Source organism: Cololabis saira, chromosome 1, assembly GCF_033807715.1.
Source record: "Cololabis saira isolate AMF1-May2022 chromosome 1, fColSai1.1, whole genome shotgun sequence".
NCBI lineage: Eukaryota > Metazoa > Chordata > Actinopteri > Beloniformes > Belonidae > Cololabis > Cololabis saira.
The window spans coordinates 1,815,792-1,838,030 of NC_084587.1; the positions used below are offsets into that span (position 1 = coordinate 1,815,792).

Sequence of the window (22,239 nt, forward strand, 5' to 3'; positions counted from 1 at the left end):
CGGTGGTTTTTGAAAACTTTGTGTCCATAACTAACATGCCAAATATCAAAAACTTGTCACCAAGTGCAGGATTGTCATGAATTCCCTCCCAGCTATTACTGATGGTTGGAAAACAGGAAACGTGAAGAACCATGGATGAATAAGAGAAGAAGGTCCTTTAGAACGACCCGAACCCACTAAATTATTCCACTAAAACCAGCAGCTGCTACATCCACCACAAAATAAATAGTTTAAATAAAAACTCTGCAGGATATTAATAATTTGCATGTTTGTAATTAGCAATGTTTATTTATTAAAATGTGAAAGAAATGACTGAAATGTTTTATTTTTTATTGAACTGCCAGTGGGTTTTTTTTTTAGTACTTTTTTATTTATTATTGTTATTTTTTTGAAGACTTTTCCGGTTTTTATTTTGCTTTTTTTTTTTTTTATTCTAGGAGATATTTCCACTTCAAAAGTGTTTTTTCTGTCGTGTTTTGTGAAGATGTGATGATTTTTTTCGCCTTCGGAGGCACATTTTCCCGATATTCTAACGAGGTGAGACGCGCGGGTCTCTGTTTTTGAGCGGGTTGAAGGCGCGTTGTTGTGAAGCGACGACGACGGCGGCGTATTGCTCAGTGCAGAACAAATAAAAGAACAAAAAGAAGGTGTGATCGCTGGGACGGCCTGCATTCCTCCACGATCGCTCACTTCAGCACAAAAACATGAATGGAAATGAAAAAGAAGTAAAGCTTAACAGTCTTTTTTAGCAGCTCCCCGCCGGGTTTCACTCCTCTTCTCCTCATAGACAACAACAATTCACTTTCACATTATTTCCCCTGGCGGCGCGGCGGCGGCGTCCGTTAGCAGAGAGAGAATCTTCAGAGTTTATTGCATGAGAAACCGTCCCGGGTTCGTGTTCATGTCCACCAGTTTATCCACCAGTTTATCCACCAGTTTACGGCTCTCGTGTGACCTGGCGTCGCTGGGCTGCGTCTTCTTCTCTCTTTAAGGTGTTCGTCCGTGTTAGCGTCACGTACACGCAGAGCTGGCCAGCATCGAAAAGCAAAAACGTGGGGGATTTTTCTTAGCTTTAGTCTGACACACGTCTGCACCCAGAAAGGTCAAAGGTCAAAGGTCGTACCCTGGATTCACACTGAAAACACCACAGGAGTCACAGGCGACTGGTTGCTATTCATCGTGTACGAGAGCTGCTTCCATTCTGTGTCTATGAGAACTCGCTGAGCGTCAATTTGAAGTTGAAAAACCTCAACTTTATGCAAATTAACAGGTCTGTGATTGGACGCCGAGGCAGCGTCCAATCACAGACCGGGATTCCCGAAGCGAGAAGCCTCAATGCAGATTGTACTTTATTTTATCAGGAATGAATATATTTCATCCAGCAAACTGACATTTTTTGCTGATTTGACTGCCGTTTTTACCTGAACTGCTCATGTGAAACACGTAACTGATGGTTGAGGAGCTGGATGGTCCCAACGATTTTATTTGCTACATTGATCCAACGCAAAATAATTAAAAACCGTGCTTATTAATCACAAAACACAGTTTAAAGAATATGACCAAAGCCGCTCTGACCAGGTGCAACGACTCTTACTGATCCAGGACCAACCTGGTTAAGGAGCATCAAACTCACTCTTATCTACGCGGAAATAACGCTAAAATATAAAGAAGGCTTCCCAAAGTGTGACCCATGGTGAAATAGGAAACTGAAGATGCCGGAGCTTCAGGAGCTGCGTGCTGGCCTGCGGTCCCCACCCCTGGTCATCCCGTTGCTGCTTCCACCTGCCTGCTGTGCTGTTGCCGTCCCTGACCCACCAGTCTGGCCCTCGGCAGGAGGGTCCCCCCTTACAAGCCTGGTCCTGCACAAGGTTTCTTCCCTCCTAAAGGGGAGTTTTTCTTGCCACTGTTTGGCTTAAGGTTTTTCTCCCACTAGGGGAGTTTTTACCTGCCATTGTTTATGTAACAACTGCTCGGGGGTTTATGTTCTGGGTATGGGTCTCTGGAAAGCGTCTAGAGACAACTCTGTTGTATTAGACGCTATATAAATAAAATTGAATTGAATTGAAGATGTGCAGTTATATATAGATATGTGTAGACTATATACACTTTGTTCCCTCCAGTTCTGCAGCTTTAGCCCCGTCCACTGCAGTTTTAGCCCCGCCCACTGCAGCTTTAGCCCCGCCCGCTGCAGCTTTAGCCCCGCCCCCTGCAGGCGTCGACAGTGCAGCAGTTTTCAGTGTGAATCCAACAAGCAGCGCGATGCAGGCGTCAGGAGATTTTTGACGCTTTCAGTGTGAATCCAGCATTAGGAATCGATCAAACAAACTGATTCCGCTCAAATTATGAGTTTAAAAAAAGGCTGAAAGTTGGTAAACAAAGCTGAACGGAGGAAGGCGTGGCCAAAGCTCCGGCTCCTGGTGACGACTCCTGGTCCGACCAGCCCTGCTAGCTCACGTGTGTGTGTGTGCACGGCTGTACATGTGTGTGTGTGTGTGTGTGTGTGTGCACGGCTGTACATGTGTGTGTGTGTGCACGGCTGTACATGTGTGTGTGTGTTTCTGAGTCCGTCTCTCAGTCCTTTTTTTCAGCTGTTGTTCTTGTTCATGAGCTTGGCGAGCATCTGCTGCAGATGCGTCTTGGACGTGTTGAGCATGGAGTGTCTGCTGCGCGGGCTGCCCGGCGTGGGCAGCGTGCCGGCGTGCCGGCGCCGGGCTGAGGCGGCGGCGGCGACTGCCGCCGCGCTGGCGTTGTGGGACGGGCTGCTCTCGGCCGAGCGGCTGCGGTGGAAGCCGTGCGGATACTGCTCCGTCTCCAGCGTGGAGGACGAGAACACGTAGGACGCCAGCCGCCGCAGCTGGTTGGACCGCTGCTGGTGCCGGTCCTCCTCCAGCTGCAAACAGACCAATCAGAAACAGGGAGGGAGGTGAGGTTAAGCTCGTAACTAGATCTTTATCAAAAGTTTTTATAATCCCAACACCTCCTGCCTTCGCCTCCTCCCCCTCCCTGACGGGCGTTAGACACCGGAGAGACCGCTGGGGCTCTCGGGTATCTAACGCCTTCAGCTGATTGGTCCAAGGCTGTGAGGGGGAGGAGCCTACGGGGTGGGGGGTGGAGCCAGAGGGGGCGGAGCCAGGGAGGGGGCGGAGCCTGAGGGGGGTTGGTGTAAATCTATATCAACGCTAATCAAACACTAGTTAGAAGCTACAAGGATAGACTAGCGACTAGCGCAGGGATCGGCAACACAAAACGTTGAAATTTTTACTTATTTTTTATTGTGCACTTCGAGAAAAAAGTCGAAATGTCGAGAAAAAAGTCGAAATGTCAATATTAATGTTGAAGTACAATTTCAAGAATAAAGGCGAAACTTTGCCTTTTTTCTCAACTTTTTTCTCTACATTTAGAGTTTTTTCTCAAAATTGTGTTTCAACATAAATATCAACATTTCGACTTTTTTCTCAGCATTTTGACTTTTTTCTCAACATTTCGACTTTTTTCTCGACATTGTATTTCAAAATTAAACTCGTCGTTTCGACTTTTTTCTCTACATTTCGACTTTTTTCTCGACATTTCAACTTTTTTCTCAACTTTTTTCTCAACATTTTGACTTTTTTCTTGAAATTGTATTTCAAAATTAATCTCGACATTTCAACTTTTTTCTCAACTTTTTTCTCGACATTACGACTTTTTTCTCAACATTTCGACTTTTTTCTCGACATTGTATTTCAAAATTAATCTCAACATTCCGACTATTTTTTTTCGACATTTTGCCTTTTTTTTGAAATTGTACTTCAACATTTGGTCATATTGGAGCAAAAACACAAAAGACAAATATGTCTGGAGCCGTAAAAAGTTAAAAGTCTTGTATGAGCCTTAGAATGAAGACAACACATGCTGCATGTTTCTATGTTACCGTATTTTTTCTGCACTATAAGGCGCACCTAAAAGCCTTACATTTTTTCAAAAGCTGACCATGCGCCTTATAATCCGGTGCGCCTTATATGTGGATCAATATTGAGCTGCAACAGGTCTCGCAACCATAGACATATATACGTATTTTGAGCGACGAAAAACAATAAAATATATTTATTCTAATATGTCAAGATCACAATAATCTTCCAATTTAGAACTAAAATATTAAAGAACTAACACAAATAAAATACACTTCAATTAAATACTTAGTTGTGTTTTTTTTGTAATTTATTTTCCCAAGCCACTCGGAGCCGCAGTATAAGGATGAAAGAGCCGCGGGTTGAGACCCCTGGTCTAATGGATGATAACGTAACCCCAGCCTCTACTGTAGTGCCTTATATATGGAAAAAGTTTTAAAATACGTCATTCATTGAAGGTGCGCCTTATAATGCGGTGCACCTTATAATGCGGAAAATACGGTAGTTAGAAATGCGGCTGCAAATGTAGCTGCTAATGTCTTTCCACATGACTCTTTTTGTTATTGGACAACTTCTCGCTACAGAGCAAACATTCAGGCAACGAGTGCAAATGATTCGCTCCAACAAACGTTGAATCCTCTTTTTCTCCTCAGTTATTTTTCTCTTTTTCTCTATGGAAACAATCCCCTGCCTGGCGAGTGTTAGGACCAGTCAGGAGAAAAATAAAAATAATATTTTAGGGGAGGAAGATTTTTTTGGTCGAGATTAATGTTGATGTACAATTTTGAGAAAAAAGTCGAAATGTCAAGAAAAAAGTCGAAATGTCGAGAAAAAAGCTGAAATGTCGAGAAAAAAGTCGCAATGTCGAGAAAAAAGTTGAAATGTTGAGAAAAAAGGCGAAGTTTCGACTTCTTGAAATTGTACTTCAACATTAATCTCAACATTTCGACTTTTTTCTCGACAATTCGACTTTTTTTCTTGAAGTGCACAATAAAAAAAAATCTTCCCCTCTCCAATATTTTTTCTCCCACATGGCCCTGATATTCTTCCGTACAAATCTTCGTTAACAGAAATGTTGAAATGTAATATTTATTCTACACATTTTTACACCATTGGAAAATGTTCAGAATGTTTGTGCCATGTTTGTCCTCCTAGTGGAGCAGATAAGTCACATAATCGTGCATTTGGTGATACAAGCATGACAATTGGCATGAGCAGTCTCCATGGGTCACTTGACAAGAAAATTGTTCGGGCCACTTGAAATTTCAAGTTGGCGGCCGTTTTTCAAGATGGCCGCCACCTTGGTTGATCAATTAAGTGATGTAATTGTTTGGTTGGTGATATAGGCATGACAATTGGCATGAGCAGTCTCCACAAGTCACTTATCAAGAAAATGCTACCAGCCACTTGATGGCAGCCATTTTTCAAGATGGCCGCCACCTTAGCGGAGCAGTTAAGTGATGTATAGTTGGTTATACAAGCATGAGAACTGGCATGAGCGGTCTCATTGTTCCCCTGACAAGAAACTGCTCACAGCCAATTGGGATTTCAAGATGGCGGACATTTTGGACTTTTGGAATCTTTGGACAACAGGCGCAGGCAAAAGTCCATCAAACTGGCAAAGCTTCCTACGGGATGCAAACAACAAGGTGGCAATCTCAAAGAATGGCCGCCAACTTGAAATTTCAAGTGGCTGGGACAATTTTCTTGTCAAGTGACTCATGGAGACTGCTCATGCCAATTTGCATGCTTGTATCACCAAATGCACGATTCTGCCTAAAATCCACTCTTAGCCGCTCCACTATCCTACAGAAACCACATTAAAACAAAAAAATATATTTCCCACCCCATTTATTTCCATTTTCAAAGATTTTTAGCCACTAGGGCGGCGCTAGAAAGCCGCGGGTTGCCGACCCCCGCGCTAGCAGCTGAGCCGGGAGATGCATTAACTTTGGCAGTTTGTTGCATATTCATCTCTCCTCCTCCTCCCATGGAGCTGCTGCGATACGTCAACGTTGCCGCCATATTGGATGTTCAAGACTGCACTGTAAACTAATACAAGTAAATGGACTTATTTTCATAAAGTGCCTTTCTACCAAGAAATGTACGTTTTACGTCTAATTTATTCTTTCACACACGCACTAATATACTTGGGAAACAGTTAGGCACCAAATATAATATATTTAATTTTCTCAGATGGCAAAAATAAGAACTTTATTGATCCCACACAGGAGTAATTAGGGCCCGAGCACTGACAATGCGAAGGCCCTATTGTATCTGTAGGAATTTTTGTCATTATTTTTATTTTTATTCTTCTGACGAAAGGAGGGCCTTTTTTGCCCCCTTAAACGTGCGCCAAAAAGTCACCAAATTTTGCACCAAGCCAGGCCTGGTGAAAAATGTGATAACTAATGGTTTGCATTAATGGGCGTGGCCTAACGGCTCAACAGCGCCCCCTTGAAAACTTTGTGCCTCAAGCCCCACAATACGGTTTGACGTACATGCACGAAAATCGGTACACACCTGTATCATGTCGCAACTTAAAGAAAAGTCTCTTGGCGCCATGGCCGAAACCCAACAGGAAGTCGGCCATTTTGAACATTTTGAATTAATCGTGTAATTTTGGCACAATTTATGCCATTCCTTCGGCAGTTAATACGGCCCGAACCGTATCGTGAACCCAGGTGTGTTATACATCAAAACGTGCGTCTCGATCTTGCAACTATGTGCATTGCTTTTCTCTTTCAAAAGTGTTACCGTGGCGATGCTAGACGCCAAAAAGCGCCCACCCTTCATCTGATTGTTCCATATTTGATAGTTCCCCAAAAGTCACCAAATTTTGCAGGCAAGCCAGGCCTGGCGATAAATTTGATATTTCATGGTTTGCATTAATGGGCGTGGCCTAACGGCTCAACAGCGCCCCCTAGAATACTTTTCTCTGCCATAACTTTTGAATGGTTTGACATAAAGACTCGTGGCTGGTGTCATCGGATTCGGTTTTGAGTACTTGACCATAATACGTAAAATGTAAATTTCTTTGTACAAAGGCGCTTTATGAAAATGAGTCTGTTTACTTTTCTTTTACTATTAGTTTACAGTCTTGCCACATCCAACATGGCGGCGATGTTGACATATCGCAGCAGCTCCATGGAAGGAGGAGACATGGATATGGTTTGTTGCGTCAGACAAGACTAGCAACGATGAGAAGAAGAAGAAGAAGAAGAAGAAGAAGAAGAAGAAGAAGAAGAAGAAGAAGAAGAAGAAGAAGAAGAAGAAGAAGAAGAAGAAGAAGAAGAAGAAGAAGAAGAAGAAGAAGAAGAAGAAGAAGAAGAAGAAGAAGAAGACAGTCACCAGCACGACCACTGCACACAATTAACTAGTCTACGACAGTCTGAGCCAAGCTGGCCGAGCTAAAACCATGAACTAGAGAGAACAACGGGAACTAGAGAGAACAACGGGAACTAGAGAGAACAACGGGAACTAAAGAGAACAACGGGAACTAAAGAGAACAACGGGAACTAGAGAGAACAACGGGAACTAGAGAGAGATGTCAGGCAGACACACCACGGACACACCAGAGAGGAAAACGGGGGGAGAAACATGTCTGAACAGAAGCAAAAGGAGGATTGTAGCTCCTATAATGTAATAATTTCCTGTAAATGTAATAACGCCTGAAAATGTAATAAAATTTGCACTTAATATAATATCCTGACGGATATTGTAATAACATTTTTACCAATAATCTAATACCTTATTACGTTATTGGCAATTTATTACATGGTACTCTGCAATTTAATTCTGGTGTTTCAAATCCAGCGTATATAACATTCTTAGATACACAAAATGTAGAACTCTGGACTGAAAATGATAATAAAAAATAATAAAATAATAATAATAAAATAATAACATAAATAATAAAAAATAATATTAGTAATTATTAATAAGTAATAATTATTAACAAGTATTAACAATTATTATTATTAATAATAATAATAATAATAATAATAATAATAATAATAATAATAATAATAATAATAATAATAATAAAATGTATATTTGTCAAGTATTACATTATCAGCTTTGGGAAAAAAAAGACCCACCTGAAAAACTAATAAATTCCTAATAATGTAATAAGGTATTACATTATCGGTAAAAATGTTCAGTCCGGATATTTTATTACATTATTGGTGAAGTTATTACATTATTGGGTTTTATTACATTTTCGATTGAGTTAAGTGCAAATGTTATTACATTTTCAGCGTTATTACATTTTCAGGAAATGATTCCACTATAGGAGCTCCAGGGAGGAGGAACAGAAAGTGAGTGAGAGAACAAAGAGGACTATTCCTAAACTGTGCTTACCCCGAAACATCACTTTATTTCTTCTCCTGTTGTCCCAATGGCACCCGCGCTCTGTTCTCCTCGGGTGAGTCAAACTTGACATACTGTACTTTTAAAGCGATATGTTGGGGGCAAAGGCATCAGTGTTATGTGGAAGGAGAGGGGGGGCTGGAGAAGGGTAAAAAAATGGAAATAAAAATAAAGAGAGAATGGCTCAATGTCCTCGATGGTTGTAGCGGCGGCGACGACGGTGGAGGATGAGCTCCAAGCAGAGCAAGCTAGAATAACATCGACGACGGGAAATCTGTGCACGTTTTTTGCTCTTAAACGACAGGAAACGGCAGAGGAGGAGATTTGTGATGAGGTGATCGAGGCCAGCGAGGATGGAGGACGAAACCCGAGTGAGCAGGAAATAAAGAAAATGTAATTAAAAAATATATATAAAACGAATAAAAACACATATATATATATATATATATAGCTATATATAGCTATATATATATATATATATATATATATATATAGCTAGTGTTGTCCCGATCACGGCATTTTCAAAACATCGGTATCGCCCAAAAAAGTATCGGGACATACCTAGTTATTAATGTTTTTAATATATATTAAATCGTTTTATATATCGTTGCATTTAACGTCACTTCGGCTTGTGAGTTTGACTGGATGTCATTCAACTACCTCTTTTGAAGTTAAATTTATTAGTGCCACGGCTGCGCCAAGAGGCACGTCTCCTCCATAGCTATGCCATAGCAATGCCTCGTGGCGCAGCCCCGAGGCACTATTGTTATCCTGCGCGTTTATTTATTTTTTTTCATTTTCCCGCCAGATTTCGGTTCGCTACTCCTCCTACAGATTTCGGAGAACCCAGGTGAATCATATATGAAAACGTGTATCTCCGTCGGGAATAGTGTGCTATGAATTTTGGTGTTGAAATTCCCATTTTTCCCAAAGTTATTCCCAAAAAAACGGCCAAAAAAACCCATTCAAAGCAGAAAAGTAAAAAAAAAAGAAGCCAAAATTCACCTTTTTTCTGAGTCACTTAACTTTCTCATACTTGCATGTAGAAATGTCATTCAAACTTCAAAACGGAGGAAAACTTCTCTTCTCCCAAACAGTTTTTTCCTAAGATGTACACTTTTCAAGATATGAGCACTCAAGCGAGGACTGGAAATCACTTTTTTTGTCAAATCTAGAGTGCGGGTGTCAGTTGGTAGAGTGCGAGAAACAGTAAAAAAATAACCTGAATTTTTATTTGTAACTCGAGCTCACGGCCAAACCGTAAAAGGCAGACAAATCATTTTTGGTCTGAATGTAGACATAGGTGTTGGGATTCATAAAATGTGACTTTGACAGGCGGGGTATGGAATATCTGAATAAAATTAAGATTGTCAGAATCTGCCGGGTTCTGTGTCTCTCACGATGTTTTTGTTTTTCTGCTAGGAGCTATGGTTTTCTCTCAAATCAGAGTTATTTGAGACCTTGTCAGAAGCCAAAATCTGGGGCAACCAGAAGTCAGCTGCTGACTCATTGCATATGGCCAGAACTGGTCACATGACTCAGTCAATAAAGACTTCATATACTTTAACCTGGAAAATGGAGACGCCTCAAAGAATTCTGTGAAATCTGACCCCTGACCTTTGACCTATATATTAAATACCCCCCCTTACACAACCCACACACACACACACACACACACACACACACACACACACACACACACACACAGTAAATAACCCACAATAAATGCTATAACTTTTGAATGGTTTGACATATCGAGTCGTGGGTGGTGTCATCGGACTCGGTTTTGGGTCCTTGACCATAATTGCTGCAAATTTGCCCTGCCCCTTCTTCTGATTGGTCGATCCATATTTTCTGCAATAACTTTTGAATGGTTTGACATACAGTCGTGGGTGGTGTCATTGGACTTGATATTGAGTCCTTGACCATAATTAGTCCAAATTAGCTCCGCTCCCTCTTCTGATTGGTCGATATGTGATAGTCCGATAACTTTTGAATGGTTTGACAGAGAGTCGTGGGTGGGGTCATCGGACTTAGTTTTGAGTCCTTCACCTTTATTGCTGAAAAATGCAGCAATGTACACAAATGGGCAGCAGCCCCCCGTAGCACTCTCGAAATTTCTGCGAGGAAATTTTCTAGTTAGTGCCACGGCTGCGCCAAGAGGCACTCCTCCTCCAAAGCTATGCAATGGAGGAGGAGTGCCTCTGGCTTCTGGCTTCGCCAGAGGCACTTCGTTATTGTGTGGATTTCATCTTCATCTTATTCATTTTCCGGCCAATTTCGGTTCGCTACTAGTCCCGCAGCTTTGAGAAAACGCGAAAAAGTAAAAACGTAGAAATTTGCGCCTTAAGCGGGAATCGTGTGCTATGACTTTTATTAGCGATTGGCGTGCACGTTTTTGTGCAACGTGCAAAAACTTGCGCTTTTGGCGCCATCCGGAACGCATTGCGAGAAATTTGGGGCCTCATCACTCACACACCGTTACTCGAAAAATTCTGAAGCGATTTAGAAAGTTGTAGGCCCTGAATTTAACTACAGTCCTGTGCATTTTCAGAGCGATGGCACAAATAGTTTTTGCACGAAGTGCAAAAACATTTCCAAATTTCCAAACTAATAGGGAACTCATTTTCCCATGTATTTCTATGGCGCACAATGTAACACTGTGGATGGGAGGAGGTAAAAAAAAGCCAAATTCTCCTTTTTTCTGAGTCATCTAACTTTCTCATACTTGCACGTAGAAATGTCATTCAAACTTCAAAACGGAGGAAAACTTCTCTTCTCTCTCCAAACAGTTTTTTCCTAAAATGTACACTTTTCAAGATATGAGCCCTCAAGCGAGGACTGTAAATCACTTTTTTGTCAAATTTAGAGTGGAGCTCTCATTTTTTAGAGTGCGGGAGACAAAAAATAAAAGTTAAAAAATAACCTTAATTTTTATTTGTAACTCGAGCTCACAGCCAAATGTGAAAGCTAGACGAATAATTTTTGGTCAGAATGTAGACATAGATGTTGGGATTCATAAAATGTGACGTTGACAGGCGGGGTATGCACAAAATTTTAACGGGGGGGGGGGCGGGGCTAAAGCGGTGGCAATTCATGCCTCGGTCTCCATTGACTGTAATGTAATCAAAAGTTTTCTTAAAAAAATACTCACATTGTTTTCGAACTGCGGTCACAATGTCTTTGTTTTTCTGCTAGGAGCTATGGTTTTCTCACAAATCGGAGTTATTTGAGAAGGAAAAAGCTGGGGTTTTCTCACAGCCAACCCGGAATGTTCCTGAAGTCGAGGTTCTTGTTGCCCCTAGCAACCAGAGCTCATTGCCTGAGCCAGAACTTGTCACATGACTGAGTCAGTACAGACTTCATATACTTTAACCTGGAAAATGGATAAATCTGACCCCTGACCTTTTGACCTTAGATGATCACCAGTCCTTCTGGGAACCGGTTCATGGTATATATATATATATATATATATATATATATATATATATATATATATATATATATATATATATATATATATATATATATATATATATATATATTATTGTATATATAAATATATACATTTGTATATTATATATACAAATTAGCCCCGCCCCTTCTTCTGATTGGTTGATATGTTATAGTCAAATATCTTTTGAATGGTTTGACATAGAGAGTCATGGGTGGTGTCATTGGACTCAGTATCGAGTCCTATCCTTCAATGGTGCAAATTAGCCCCGCCCCTTCGTCTGATTGGCCGATATGTGAGTCCTTCACCTTTATTGCTTGCAAAATCAAACAATGTACACAAATGGGCAGCAGCCCGCCGTGGCACTCTTGAAATTTCTGCAAGGAAATTGTCTAGTTTATTTTTGTTATTGCACTATTCCTCACTTTTTGTTTTAGTTTACAATTTCATGTTTTTACATTTTGTGGCACCAGAGCTGATAAACTTTGTTGAAATAAATGTCCATGTTGTTTCCAATGGACAAGAAAAGAAACTTGGGATCATTTAGTTTTAGTCCTCTTTTTCTTTTTTTTTAATTCATTGCCAAAATGTATCTGATCGGGAAAAAGTATCGGAAATGTATCGGGAGCCAAAAAAAGTGATCGGATCGGGAAAAATCGGGATCGGCAGAAACTCAAACTCAAATGATCGGGCTTGGATCGGGAGCTAAAAAATCTTGATCGGGACAACCCTAATATATGCCTTAGATTTTTACCAACATGGTATTAACCATTATACACCATACATATGCAGACAAAAAAAAATTTAAATAAATAAATAAATAAATAAAAGAGTGCGTTAATGGTCACAGGAAGGTGAAGGCAATGGTGGATAAAGAAAAATTAATCATCAAATATTCCTAGTTTTTATGAAGATGATCCTTGCAACTACGCCGTATAGCAGGTCAAAGGTCAAAAGTACCCAGAATGCAGTGCAAAAACAACGGGTGTCAAACATCATGAAGCAAAACAAAAGTGAAAAATAGGTTAATTTTACCATCAATCCTTTTTTTTTTTCAGTTTGTTCTTTGTTGTTCATTTTAGCTTTTATTTAGTTTTTACTTTTTGTAAACTTTAGTGTCATTGAAAGCCCTAATTACGTGTTAATCTTCGGCTTTATATCATTTTAATTTCAGTTGCTAGCCAGCCCCTAGTGGTCATTCGGGGAACTGCACAGTTCAGCACTTGATTTTAGTGATTATCTGCCCCCACATGGTCAGAAGGGCTGTTACTACATAGGGTGGCTTTACTTTTGCGGGTATTGTTGCGTTTTCTGTGGCATTGGAACAATTATAACCTCAGGTAAACACACATGTAATGGAACCATTAACTTATAAACTCTGTCTGAATTGATGTGAATATTCACAACAATATTTAACCACAGGCTTCTCATTTTTAGGAAAGCATTTTAATTTTGGTGCCAAGTTCAAATCAAAACCAGTAGTCTTTGCCTTTAAAGTCTTATTTCCATCTTTGAGTGAACATGATGTTTAACGTGCTTTACCTTCAACAACCAACCGTCAAGAGTTTTGCATTCAGACGGACCTGAAAATGAGAAACCTGAGACAGACCAGACTGGATTCACATTTAATCATCAGACGCGGGTCTGAATCTTCTAAGACGGCGGCAACAAGGTGAAATACAAACGTTTGGATCCTTATACGATATAAATGAGCAAAGACTGTCAACAAGAGCACACATGAATCACCGCAGGACTTTCACCTCCACAATATCCTGCATGAGATTCAGTTTAAATCAGTTCCACCACAACAGAACCAACACTACAAATACTGTCACCAATTTAAACAGACTGATGTGATGTCATTCAGAAATGTCTTACCCTACCTTTAACTAAATTCCTGATAAAACAGCACAACAAATCACATCTATTTAGCAACAAAACGGAGCTCATATCTGTGACGATTCAGGGCGTCAAGAGGAAGAAAACTTCCTGAAAACAGAAAGAAAAACTGAAAAATCTCAGAAAAACTGAAAATTCCCAGAAAAACTGAAAAATCTCAGAAAACACTGAAAAATCTCAGAAAAACAGACAAATCGCAGTCGATCACCGAACAGAAAACCTGCTAAAACACACCTTCATCATCATCATCACCTCTAACAAAATCGGCACATTTAAGACGAAAATAATGTACGTGCTCAATTAGGTAAATATTTGTAAAAATCTAGAAAGAGAGAAGTCTTTTCTATTTAAATTCATAAATATATTGTAAGTACTGAATAAAACTTTAAATACCATAAAGTTTACAGACTACAGGGACAGTATCAACAACTTTTATTGGTGTGCTTTTTTTTCTCCACTCAGTAAATTGATCATTTGCCCGGAATTGAAACATCTTTTTTAAAGTGGGTCAGTAAATTCATCAGAGTGGTGAGAAATCCTTTAATTTCTGTTTTTTTTTAACTGTATAAAATAGAAAGTAAATGGTAAATACAGCCTGTGGAGGAACAAGAACCAGAACAAAGTAAAACAAGCATCGCCCTGCAGAGCGTTCTCCGTGCTGTGGAGCTAAATAAGATGAAGAAGCTAAAAATAAAGAGAAAAAGTTCAACGGCAGGTCAAACCTTTACAGAATAAAATAAAATATATATGTAAATTGCAATTACAGCATCTCGAGCTAAAAGCTAATTCTACAAAATCATCTTCCAGAGGAGTTTTAGTTTTATTACACTTGCTTCTCTTTATGTTCTCTGGAAAGAGTCCACTTTATTTTTGTAGGCTAAACTTGACCAAATTATAATTTTACTGAGTTATTTATCTTTGGAGTCGGTGTAGTGATCTGCAATCGTTCTGAACTGTTTTGGTCCCTGAAACCAGAGAACATCAGATATCATGACTCCTGTCAGACTGTTTCTATTTGTGCTAAATATAAATTGAATAAATAAAATGAAATTATGTAATTACTTAGAGGTATAAGAGATATTTATTATTATTATTATTATTATTATTATTATTTATTTACCCCTCAGCGCTTTATTAATGTCCCGGCTGTGCTTGGTGTGACTGTAAAGGAAGGAAGGAAGGAAGGAAGGAAGGAAGGAAGGAAGGAAGGAAGGAAGGAAGGAAGGAAGGAAGGAAGGAAGGAAGGAAGGAAGGAAGGAAGGAAGGAAGGAAGGAAGGAAGGAAGGAAGGAAGGAAGGAAGGGAGAAAAGAGGATGGGAAGAAGGAAGGAGAGAGCAGGAGGAAGGAAGGGGATAAAGAAGGAAGGAAGGAAGGAAGGGAGAAATAAAGAAAGGAAGGAAGAAAGAAAGAAAGAAAGAAAGAAAGAAAGAAAGAAAGAAAGAAAGAAAGAAAGAAAGAAAGAAAGAAAGAAAGAAAGAAAGAAAAAGAAAGAAAGAAAGAAAGAAAGAAAGAAAGAAAGAAAGAAAGAAAGAAAGAAAGAAAGAGAGAAAGAAAGAAAGAAAGAAAGAAAGAAAGAAAGAAAGATAAATTCCCGTTGATACGTTTTTGTGTAACAAACATGGCGGATCTGAGAGCGAGATAAATTTATAGTTACAAAGGTGAAGTTGAATTGGTATTTTTTTATCGTTATCGGGATAAATGCCAGAAATTATCGTGATACATGTTTTAGTCCATACCGCCCATCCCTACTGGGGATCGATTCAAATATCAAGAATCGATTCAATTCCGATTCTTAAGATTCAGAATCGATTATCACGATCCGATTCGATCCGATATTGATTTGGGTTACTGTTAATAAAACAGTTTTTTGAGCTGTTGCATGAATGATATGACTGTAGTTCTGCAACATATTAATACTAGTATTATATTGAGATTCAACAGCAAGTATTGCAGCTAATGATGCTGTAAGGACCAATCAGCTCCCAGAATGCTGATAGAACTGAAACAGAAACATCGTGTAGAATTACCAAACAGATCCAGGAGGAAACAGAGACGGATGAAATCACTTTTAGTTTTTCCCACTTTTGAGAATTGGGTTTTTAGCATTTTATGCAAATTTAACCCTGAGACAGTATATAAAGCAAAGAAATATAGACAATTTAAGCAATTATAACTGAAAACTTTAATGTTTTCATACCTTTAAACATATTTAAAGGCAAAAACATGGCACCAGTTATTCTGGTGTCCAACAAAACATTTTTTTGGGCATAAACAAAAAAATACCAAAAGTTGTAATGTAATGATGAAAAAAAAATCGAATCGATTTTTAGGAATTAATATGAGAACCGATTTAGATTTATCGGACTCTAGACTCTAGACGGGCGCTAGACTCTATGTAGTAATACCACCTCCGACCTGATGGGGGCAGTGCAGACCGTGAGACCTCGTCCCTGCGTCTGTGAAACCACAACCCAGATCCCGATCTCCCCGGCCAGAACCAACAATCCCACCACCAGCAGGTCCACTACAACTCCCATCATGCACCTGTGGTGTCACCGTAAAGAGGCTTTGGAGTCAAGTTCACCAGAAAGAGGTCGCTTACGTGCAAAAATGTGTGTGAGTGTGTGTGTGTGTGTGTGTGTGTGTGTGTGTGTGTGTGTGTCAGACATGTGAAAACGTCATCAGCAAATCAACATATTTATTTTTCCGCATTTCTCCCCATCTTTTTCTTTTCGGACGACACATTGGGTCTCTCGTCACAGCTTATGCAGATGATACCCAGATCTACGTTGAAATGGCGACTGGACAACACAGGGCACGTTATGCAGCTTCCTGTTTCATTCACATTCATTCCTTCAGAATAAAAGCATGGTTCAGAGCAGAGATGGGAAAGATCAAACGACAAGGACGGCATGGCGGCACCTTCACACGGATAAAAAAGCATTTTTTCCCAAAGGTCACATGCGGTCAGGATGAATCAGCAGCAACGTTCCGGGTCACGTGACTCTGAAGGTCGCCACGGTTACCAGATATGAGGCGGCTCGGTGGTTTCCACCGTTGTGAAAACAGAAACCTGCTACAGGAAGTTCTGCCGAAACAAAAGTGGGGCGGATTGACAGCAGCCAGCGTCTGGTTTCCTAGCAACAGCATCTCTGGCCGAGCTACACAAGGACGAACTCTGATCATACCGACTAGGGGTGGGTATTGGGAAGGACCTCACGATACGATACGCATCACGATACTTGAGCCACGATACGATACACATTGCGATATCCCGATTATTATATTCTACATAGTTCACCGAAAAATTTAAAAATGCATTACACATCTTAAAATCCAAGTTGTATAAATGTACATCAGATTATAGTGATGGATCTTAAAATCCGAGTTGCACGTTCATCAGATTATAGTGACAATTCATGGGACAATCAAAACAATGTTTTATTATAACTATACAAGCTAAAGTTACAACATATTTGTATATGTTTTTCATATTATTTACATCATATGAAATTAACATTAAATTTAGTATGAGGTTGCTTTAATTATGTGGCAAATGATAATAAACACAAGAAAGATGGAACTAAAACCAAGGACAGGCACAGTGATCAGTCAGTATAGATACAAATCCATAAATAAATAAACCTCTGTCCATTATTTTTCATTTTTTAAGGACAGGCAATTGTGTTATATAAAAAATAAATTATAAAATGAAATAAAACGTGAAATAAAACCTGAGCTCAGTGCAGGGCCCTCCCGGGGTTGGTAGAGAGTGGCAATGCCCAGGACTGTTACTTAGGTAGGAGCACTGGGTGATATAATGGGAAAAAGATCGGGGATAAAAAAAATAAAATAAAAGAAAATAAAAAAAATTACAAAAAAAAAAAGAAAAAAAATACAAAAAAAAAATATCGATATTCAAATTTTGAATATCGATATTGAATCGGCTGGAAAAGTATTGCGATATATTGCCATATCGATATTTTTGCCCACCCCTAATACCGACGGTATAAGTTGTGTTATGGCGCTTTTCCCTGCATGATATACCAAATCGGCCCGAATATAAGACGCTGTTTCTTGCATTGAAATAAGACAAATTCGTCTTCCATTCGGGGTCTAGACATTATACCCATCACAACGCTGAACTTAACTCCCCAGGCCAAAGCAAACCCCTGTCACGAAGAAGAAAAATAAAAAATAGCGGTAAGAAAGAAAAGAGAAGAAAATAAGAGAAGAGATAACAGAAAATGGAGAAACGTAGCGACAATCTGGAGAAAAGTGGGTGGAAGATCGGCAGCTGAGGAGAAGTTATGATGCAAACTTCAAGATAATGATTTGAATGAGGCAAAATAACAAGCTTTTTCTCTACAATATATTGTTATAGTCATTTGTTTCAGATGTACTGTAATTATTTTCTGTATAAAAATTGAATTTGATGTTCAAAAAGTCTTTTTTCAAACTTGAGTCTTGAAAATAGAGGGGGTCGTCTTATAATCAGGGCCGTCTTATATTTGGGCCAATGCGGTTTGTGCTGCTGCGTCTGTGGCTTGTGTTTCATATCAAGTTAAAAAATGAGAGTGAGAGAAGCTTCAAGCGGCAACGCTTTGCTTTGCTATGTTTTTAGTTTGTCTCTTTTGCTGAAAAGTGTATTGGTAGCTGAGCAGCTATGAAGTGACAGAGCTCCTGGTAGATCTGGTGGTTCCTTATCTCCGTCTAGATCTTTTTAATTCTCTCCTGGTAGATCTGGTGGTTCCTTATCTCCACCTAGATGTTTTTAATTCTCTCCTGGTGGATCTGGTGGTTCCTTATCTCCTCTAGATCTTTTCAATTCTCTCCTGGTAGATCTGGTGGTTCCTTATCTCCTCTAGATCTTTTTAATTCTCTCCTCAGCACCAGGTTAATGAACATCTGCACCTCAGAGTTGGATCACCAACTTCTGCTGCCGTTGCTGCTGGAATCAAATGAACTCGAACCCGTCAGAGTCTCTTTCTCTGATGTCACATCCTGACTCAGACGTCTGACTCCAACCCCCCGACCAATCGGTGGCCTGTAGAGTGATGACATCACAGCCCGACTCAGCCGCTTAGAACCTCGGCAGAATAGATACAGAAAAGTGTCTACTCGGCACGTTAGACCCCTAGTGGAAAAGAACCAAACTGAGTCGAGTAGGTTCTAGTGGAAAAGCGACATTTGTGTGGTTGCTTGGCAACACCTCCACCAGGGGGCGGTGATGAGTCAGTACGATGTCAACAAACAGCAACCCGAGATGAGTCTCTCGCTATTAATTCAAGCAAAAAAAACGTTTCTATAAATGAATAAGCATGTGTAATAATTTATAGAGAGATGGTTTGATAGATCCAAGAAAAAAACGTAAGTCAGACGGAGGAATAACATGGTGGACTTTCACAATAAAACACCACAAGCTGGTTTCTGACTTGTAGAGACGAGGTCATCGATCCCGGTGCTCAGGAACTACCGTCCTGCATGAGTTAGATGTTCCCCGGCATCATGACACCTGATTCTAATTATTGATTGTCTAATTATTGATCAGTTGTGCCGCGTCAGCGCTCCAAATGCCAGCAGCGTGGAGGAAACAGAGCGGAGAGTTTAACTCAGCCGGGACTGAATCAGGCAGTGATTACAGAGACGGCAGTAGAAGCTTGCTGCAGACTGCGGACTCCGACACACAGAATAAAGAGACTCTCTTGAGCAGCAAGACACTGAAACCCTTGTGAGAGAATCCTGGGACGGGAGCGTTGGAGCTTGAGGAGGACAAACCACCGACACCAGAGGAACAACCGATGCTAAGGATGTGTTTCTGCACATCTAAGTACGGCAAGAGTCCGAGAGGAGTCCGGCAGGAGTCCGGCAAGAGTCCGGCAGGAATTCGGCAGGAGTTTGGCAAGGGTCCGGCAAGAGTCTGGCAAGAGTCCGGCAGGAGTTTGGCAAGAGTCCGGCAGGAGTCCGACGAAACTCCGGCAGGAGTCTGGCAAGAGTTCGGTGAGAGTCTGGCAAGAGTCCGGGAGGAGTCCTGCAAGAGTTCGGCGAGAGTCCGGCAAGAGTCCAAGAGGAGTCCGGCAAGAGTCCGGCAAGAGTCTGGCAGGAATTCGACAAGAGTCCGGCAAGAGTCCGGCAAGAGTCCGACTGGAGTCCGGCAGGAGTTCGGCAAGACTCCGGCAAGAGTCCGGCTGGAGTCCGGCAGGAGTGCGGCAGGAGTCCAGCAAGAGTCTGGCGAGAGTCCGGCAAGAGTCCAAGAGGAGTCCGGCAAGAGTCCGGCAAGAGTCTGGCAGGAATTCGACAAGAGTCCGGCAAGAGTCCGGGAGGAGTCCGGCAAGAGTCCGGCTGGAGTGCGGCAGGAGTCCAGCAAGAGTCTGGCGAGAGTCCGGCAAGAGTCCAAGAGGAGTCCGGCAAGAGTCCGGCAAGAGTCTGGCAGGAATTCGACAAGAGTCCGGCAAGAGTCCGGGAGGAGTCCGGCAAGAGTCCGGCAGGAGTGCGGCAGGAGTCCAGCAAGAGTCTGGCGAGAGTCCGGCAAGAGTCCAAGAGGAGTCCGGCAAGAGTCCGGCAAGAGTCTGGCAGGAATTCGACAAGAGTCCGGCAAGAGTCCGGGAGGAGTCCGGCAAGAGTCCGGCTGGAGTGCGGCAGGAGTCCAGCAAGAGTCCGGCAAGAGTGCCGCCTAAATGTCTGGAATCTAGAAGCCAATTTTTGTTTAGATTTAGAGATGTCAAAGTCTGGAATAGTTGGTACCATATTGCAAACAATTGTAGGTCCCTATCCATTTTCAAAAGTCGCTCAAGAAAACATTTAATTCAACAATGTAGTCAAGAAAGCTCTTGCTTTTCCCACTGTTAATGTTCTTTTGCACTTCATATTGTGTGTTGCCATTTGTTCAGCATAACACTCATATTTTCATGATCATGTCTACAGTAGTTTTTTTTCTTTTCTTTTTTTCTTTTTTTTCTTTTATTTTCATTCATGTTCTACATGCAATTTTTATGATATATTATTTATTTTTATTTTTATGATTTTGTATCCTCATAACTATTTTGTTAAATGTTATTAGGTGGGGGCTCCTCATAAGCCTACTGGCTTGCTCGCTCCTCCCTGCACAGTTTCTTTTAACTGCACTTATTTGTGTAATGTTAATTTTTATGTTATGTGCTAAATAAAACTAAACTAAACTAAACTAAGAGTGCGGCAGGAGTCTGGCAGGAGTTCGGCAAGAGTCCGGCAAGAGTGCGGCGAATGAGAGAGTCTGAGTCCTGCCGGCGGCTCCTCGTGAATGGAAGGACAACTCCAGCATGAGTCCAGAATCTTGGGTCAGTTCCTCCCAGGATGAAGGGAATCCTCACCCGTGTTTACAGACTAACTCAGACCTGAACTGTTCTCGACTAAAGCAAAAGCTTTCAAGAGTCTCGCGGTGTAAATGAAAACAGCCGCACATGAACAACAACAACAACGTGACAAAGTTGTTATTTACTGAACAAACTTGCTGCGGTCGCGAGAATGGAGGAGGAAAGTGGCCGCTGATCTGAAGGAGTTATGAGGTTATTTTCCAGAAAGTTGAAGTCTCTGGTTCAGGTTTCTCCTGAGTATAAAACGGCCGTTTGTGCTTTTATTTTGGTAAATGTCGTAAATGTTGATGTTTTCTTGTCCAGTTTCTGACATAATAAAAGAACAACGGATGTGTGACGAATGAGGTGATGACGGACGTCCATCACTGGACCGATGAGACCCCAACAGGAAGTTGTAACTCCAGCAGCGCTGATACTCTCTGAGAAAATAAAAGCCTGATTGTCCCATCGCAGAAGCTTAATCTGTTTAAAGTCTAATTCCACTTGGCAGTGTTTCACTTCTAGCCTCTGTGGACACTTTGGGGAGTTCTGCTTACTCACTCCTGGACTTTAAATCAGCCTTTACTGAATAAAACCTGCCGGTGACACCGGGTCACTGGATCTCCACTCATGCTGGATTTGTCCTTGAAGCTCAATGTCAGCAGGTGGAAACTTGAGGCCTGGCGGCCGGATCCGCCCACATCTCCTCCCACATCTCCGCCCACATCTCCTCCCACATCTCCACCCACCTCCCCGCCCCCATGCCGTCCCTTCGCCCGGGTCTGGCTCTTACCGGTCTCTGGGGTCCGGTGGGGTCCGACTCTCTCCGGCGAGGCCGTCCCGAGGGCAGCGAGTGGCAGGGCGACTGGGCGGGGCTCCCGCCGCTCTTCCTGGACGTCTCCTCCTCCGTCAGCGTCAGCATCCCCCGGCTGCTGTCCCGGGTGTGCGTCTTCGGTCGCACCACCAGCTCCCCTGCAGGGAGTCATTTAAACGACAGTTAAACGGGACAGCAGCTCAGCGAAGGACTGAATCATGAGTATGAGAAATTCGGCTGTCCCACAACTGTCCCATTGTCAGTTGGACCATCTGTTCAAAACCCCCAACAGAGTTCCTGTTTTTAGTTGACCCCTTGACCCTTTGTGTTTTTTAAGGATGTCTGTTTGTTTCTGCATACCACAGATTAGTTGCTCTTTAACTGAAATGTCACATGTGTGTCTTTTACCCCCATCGTCTGTTCATTGTCCATTATCTATACACTGACAGTCCGTATATGGTCATTTCCTGTTTCCCATTCTCA

At 41.4% G+C, this 22,239-nt stretch overlaps 1 protein-coding gene across 3 annotated transcripts in view; it reads right to left on the reverse strand.

The window, feature by feature from the left end:
• Window positions 1-22,239, reverse strand: part of ttbk1a (tau tubulin kinase 1a) — a 115,278-nt gene that overhangs the window by 27,595 nt on the left and 65,444 nt on the right. For all 3 annotated transcript variants that reach the window (XM_061725762.1, XM_061725672.1, XM_061725586.1), the window contains one exon: window positions 21,736-21,914. In XM_061725762.1, coding sequence (XP_061581746.1) covers window positions 21,736-21,914 — 179 coding nt within the window. The remainder of the gene's footprint in view (window positions 1-21,735; window positions 21,915-22,239) is intronic.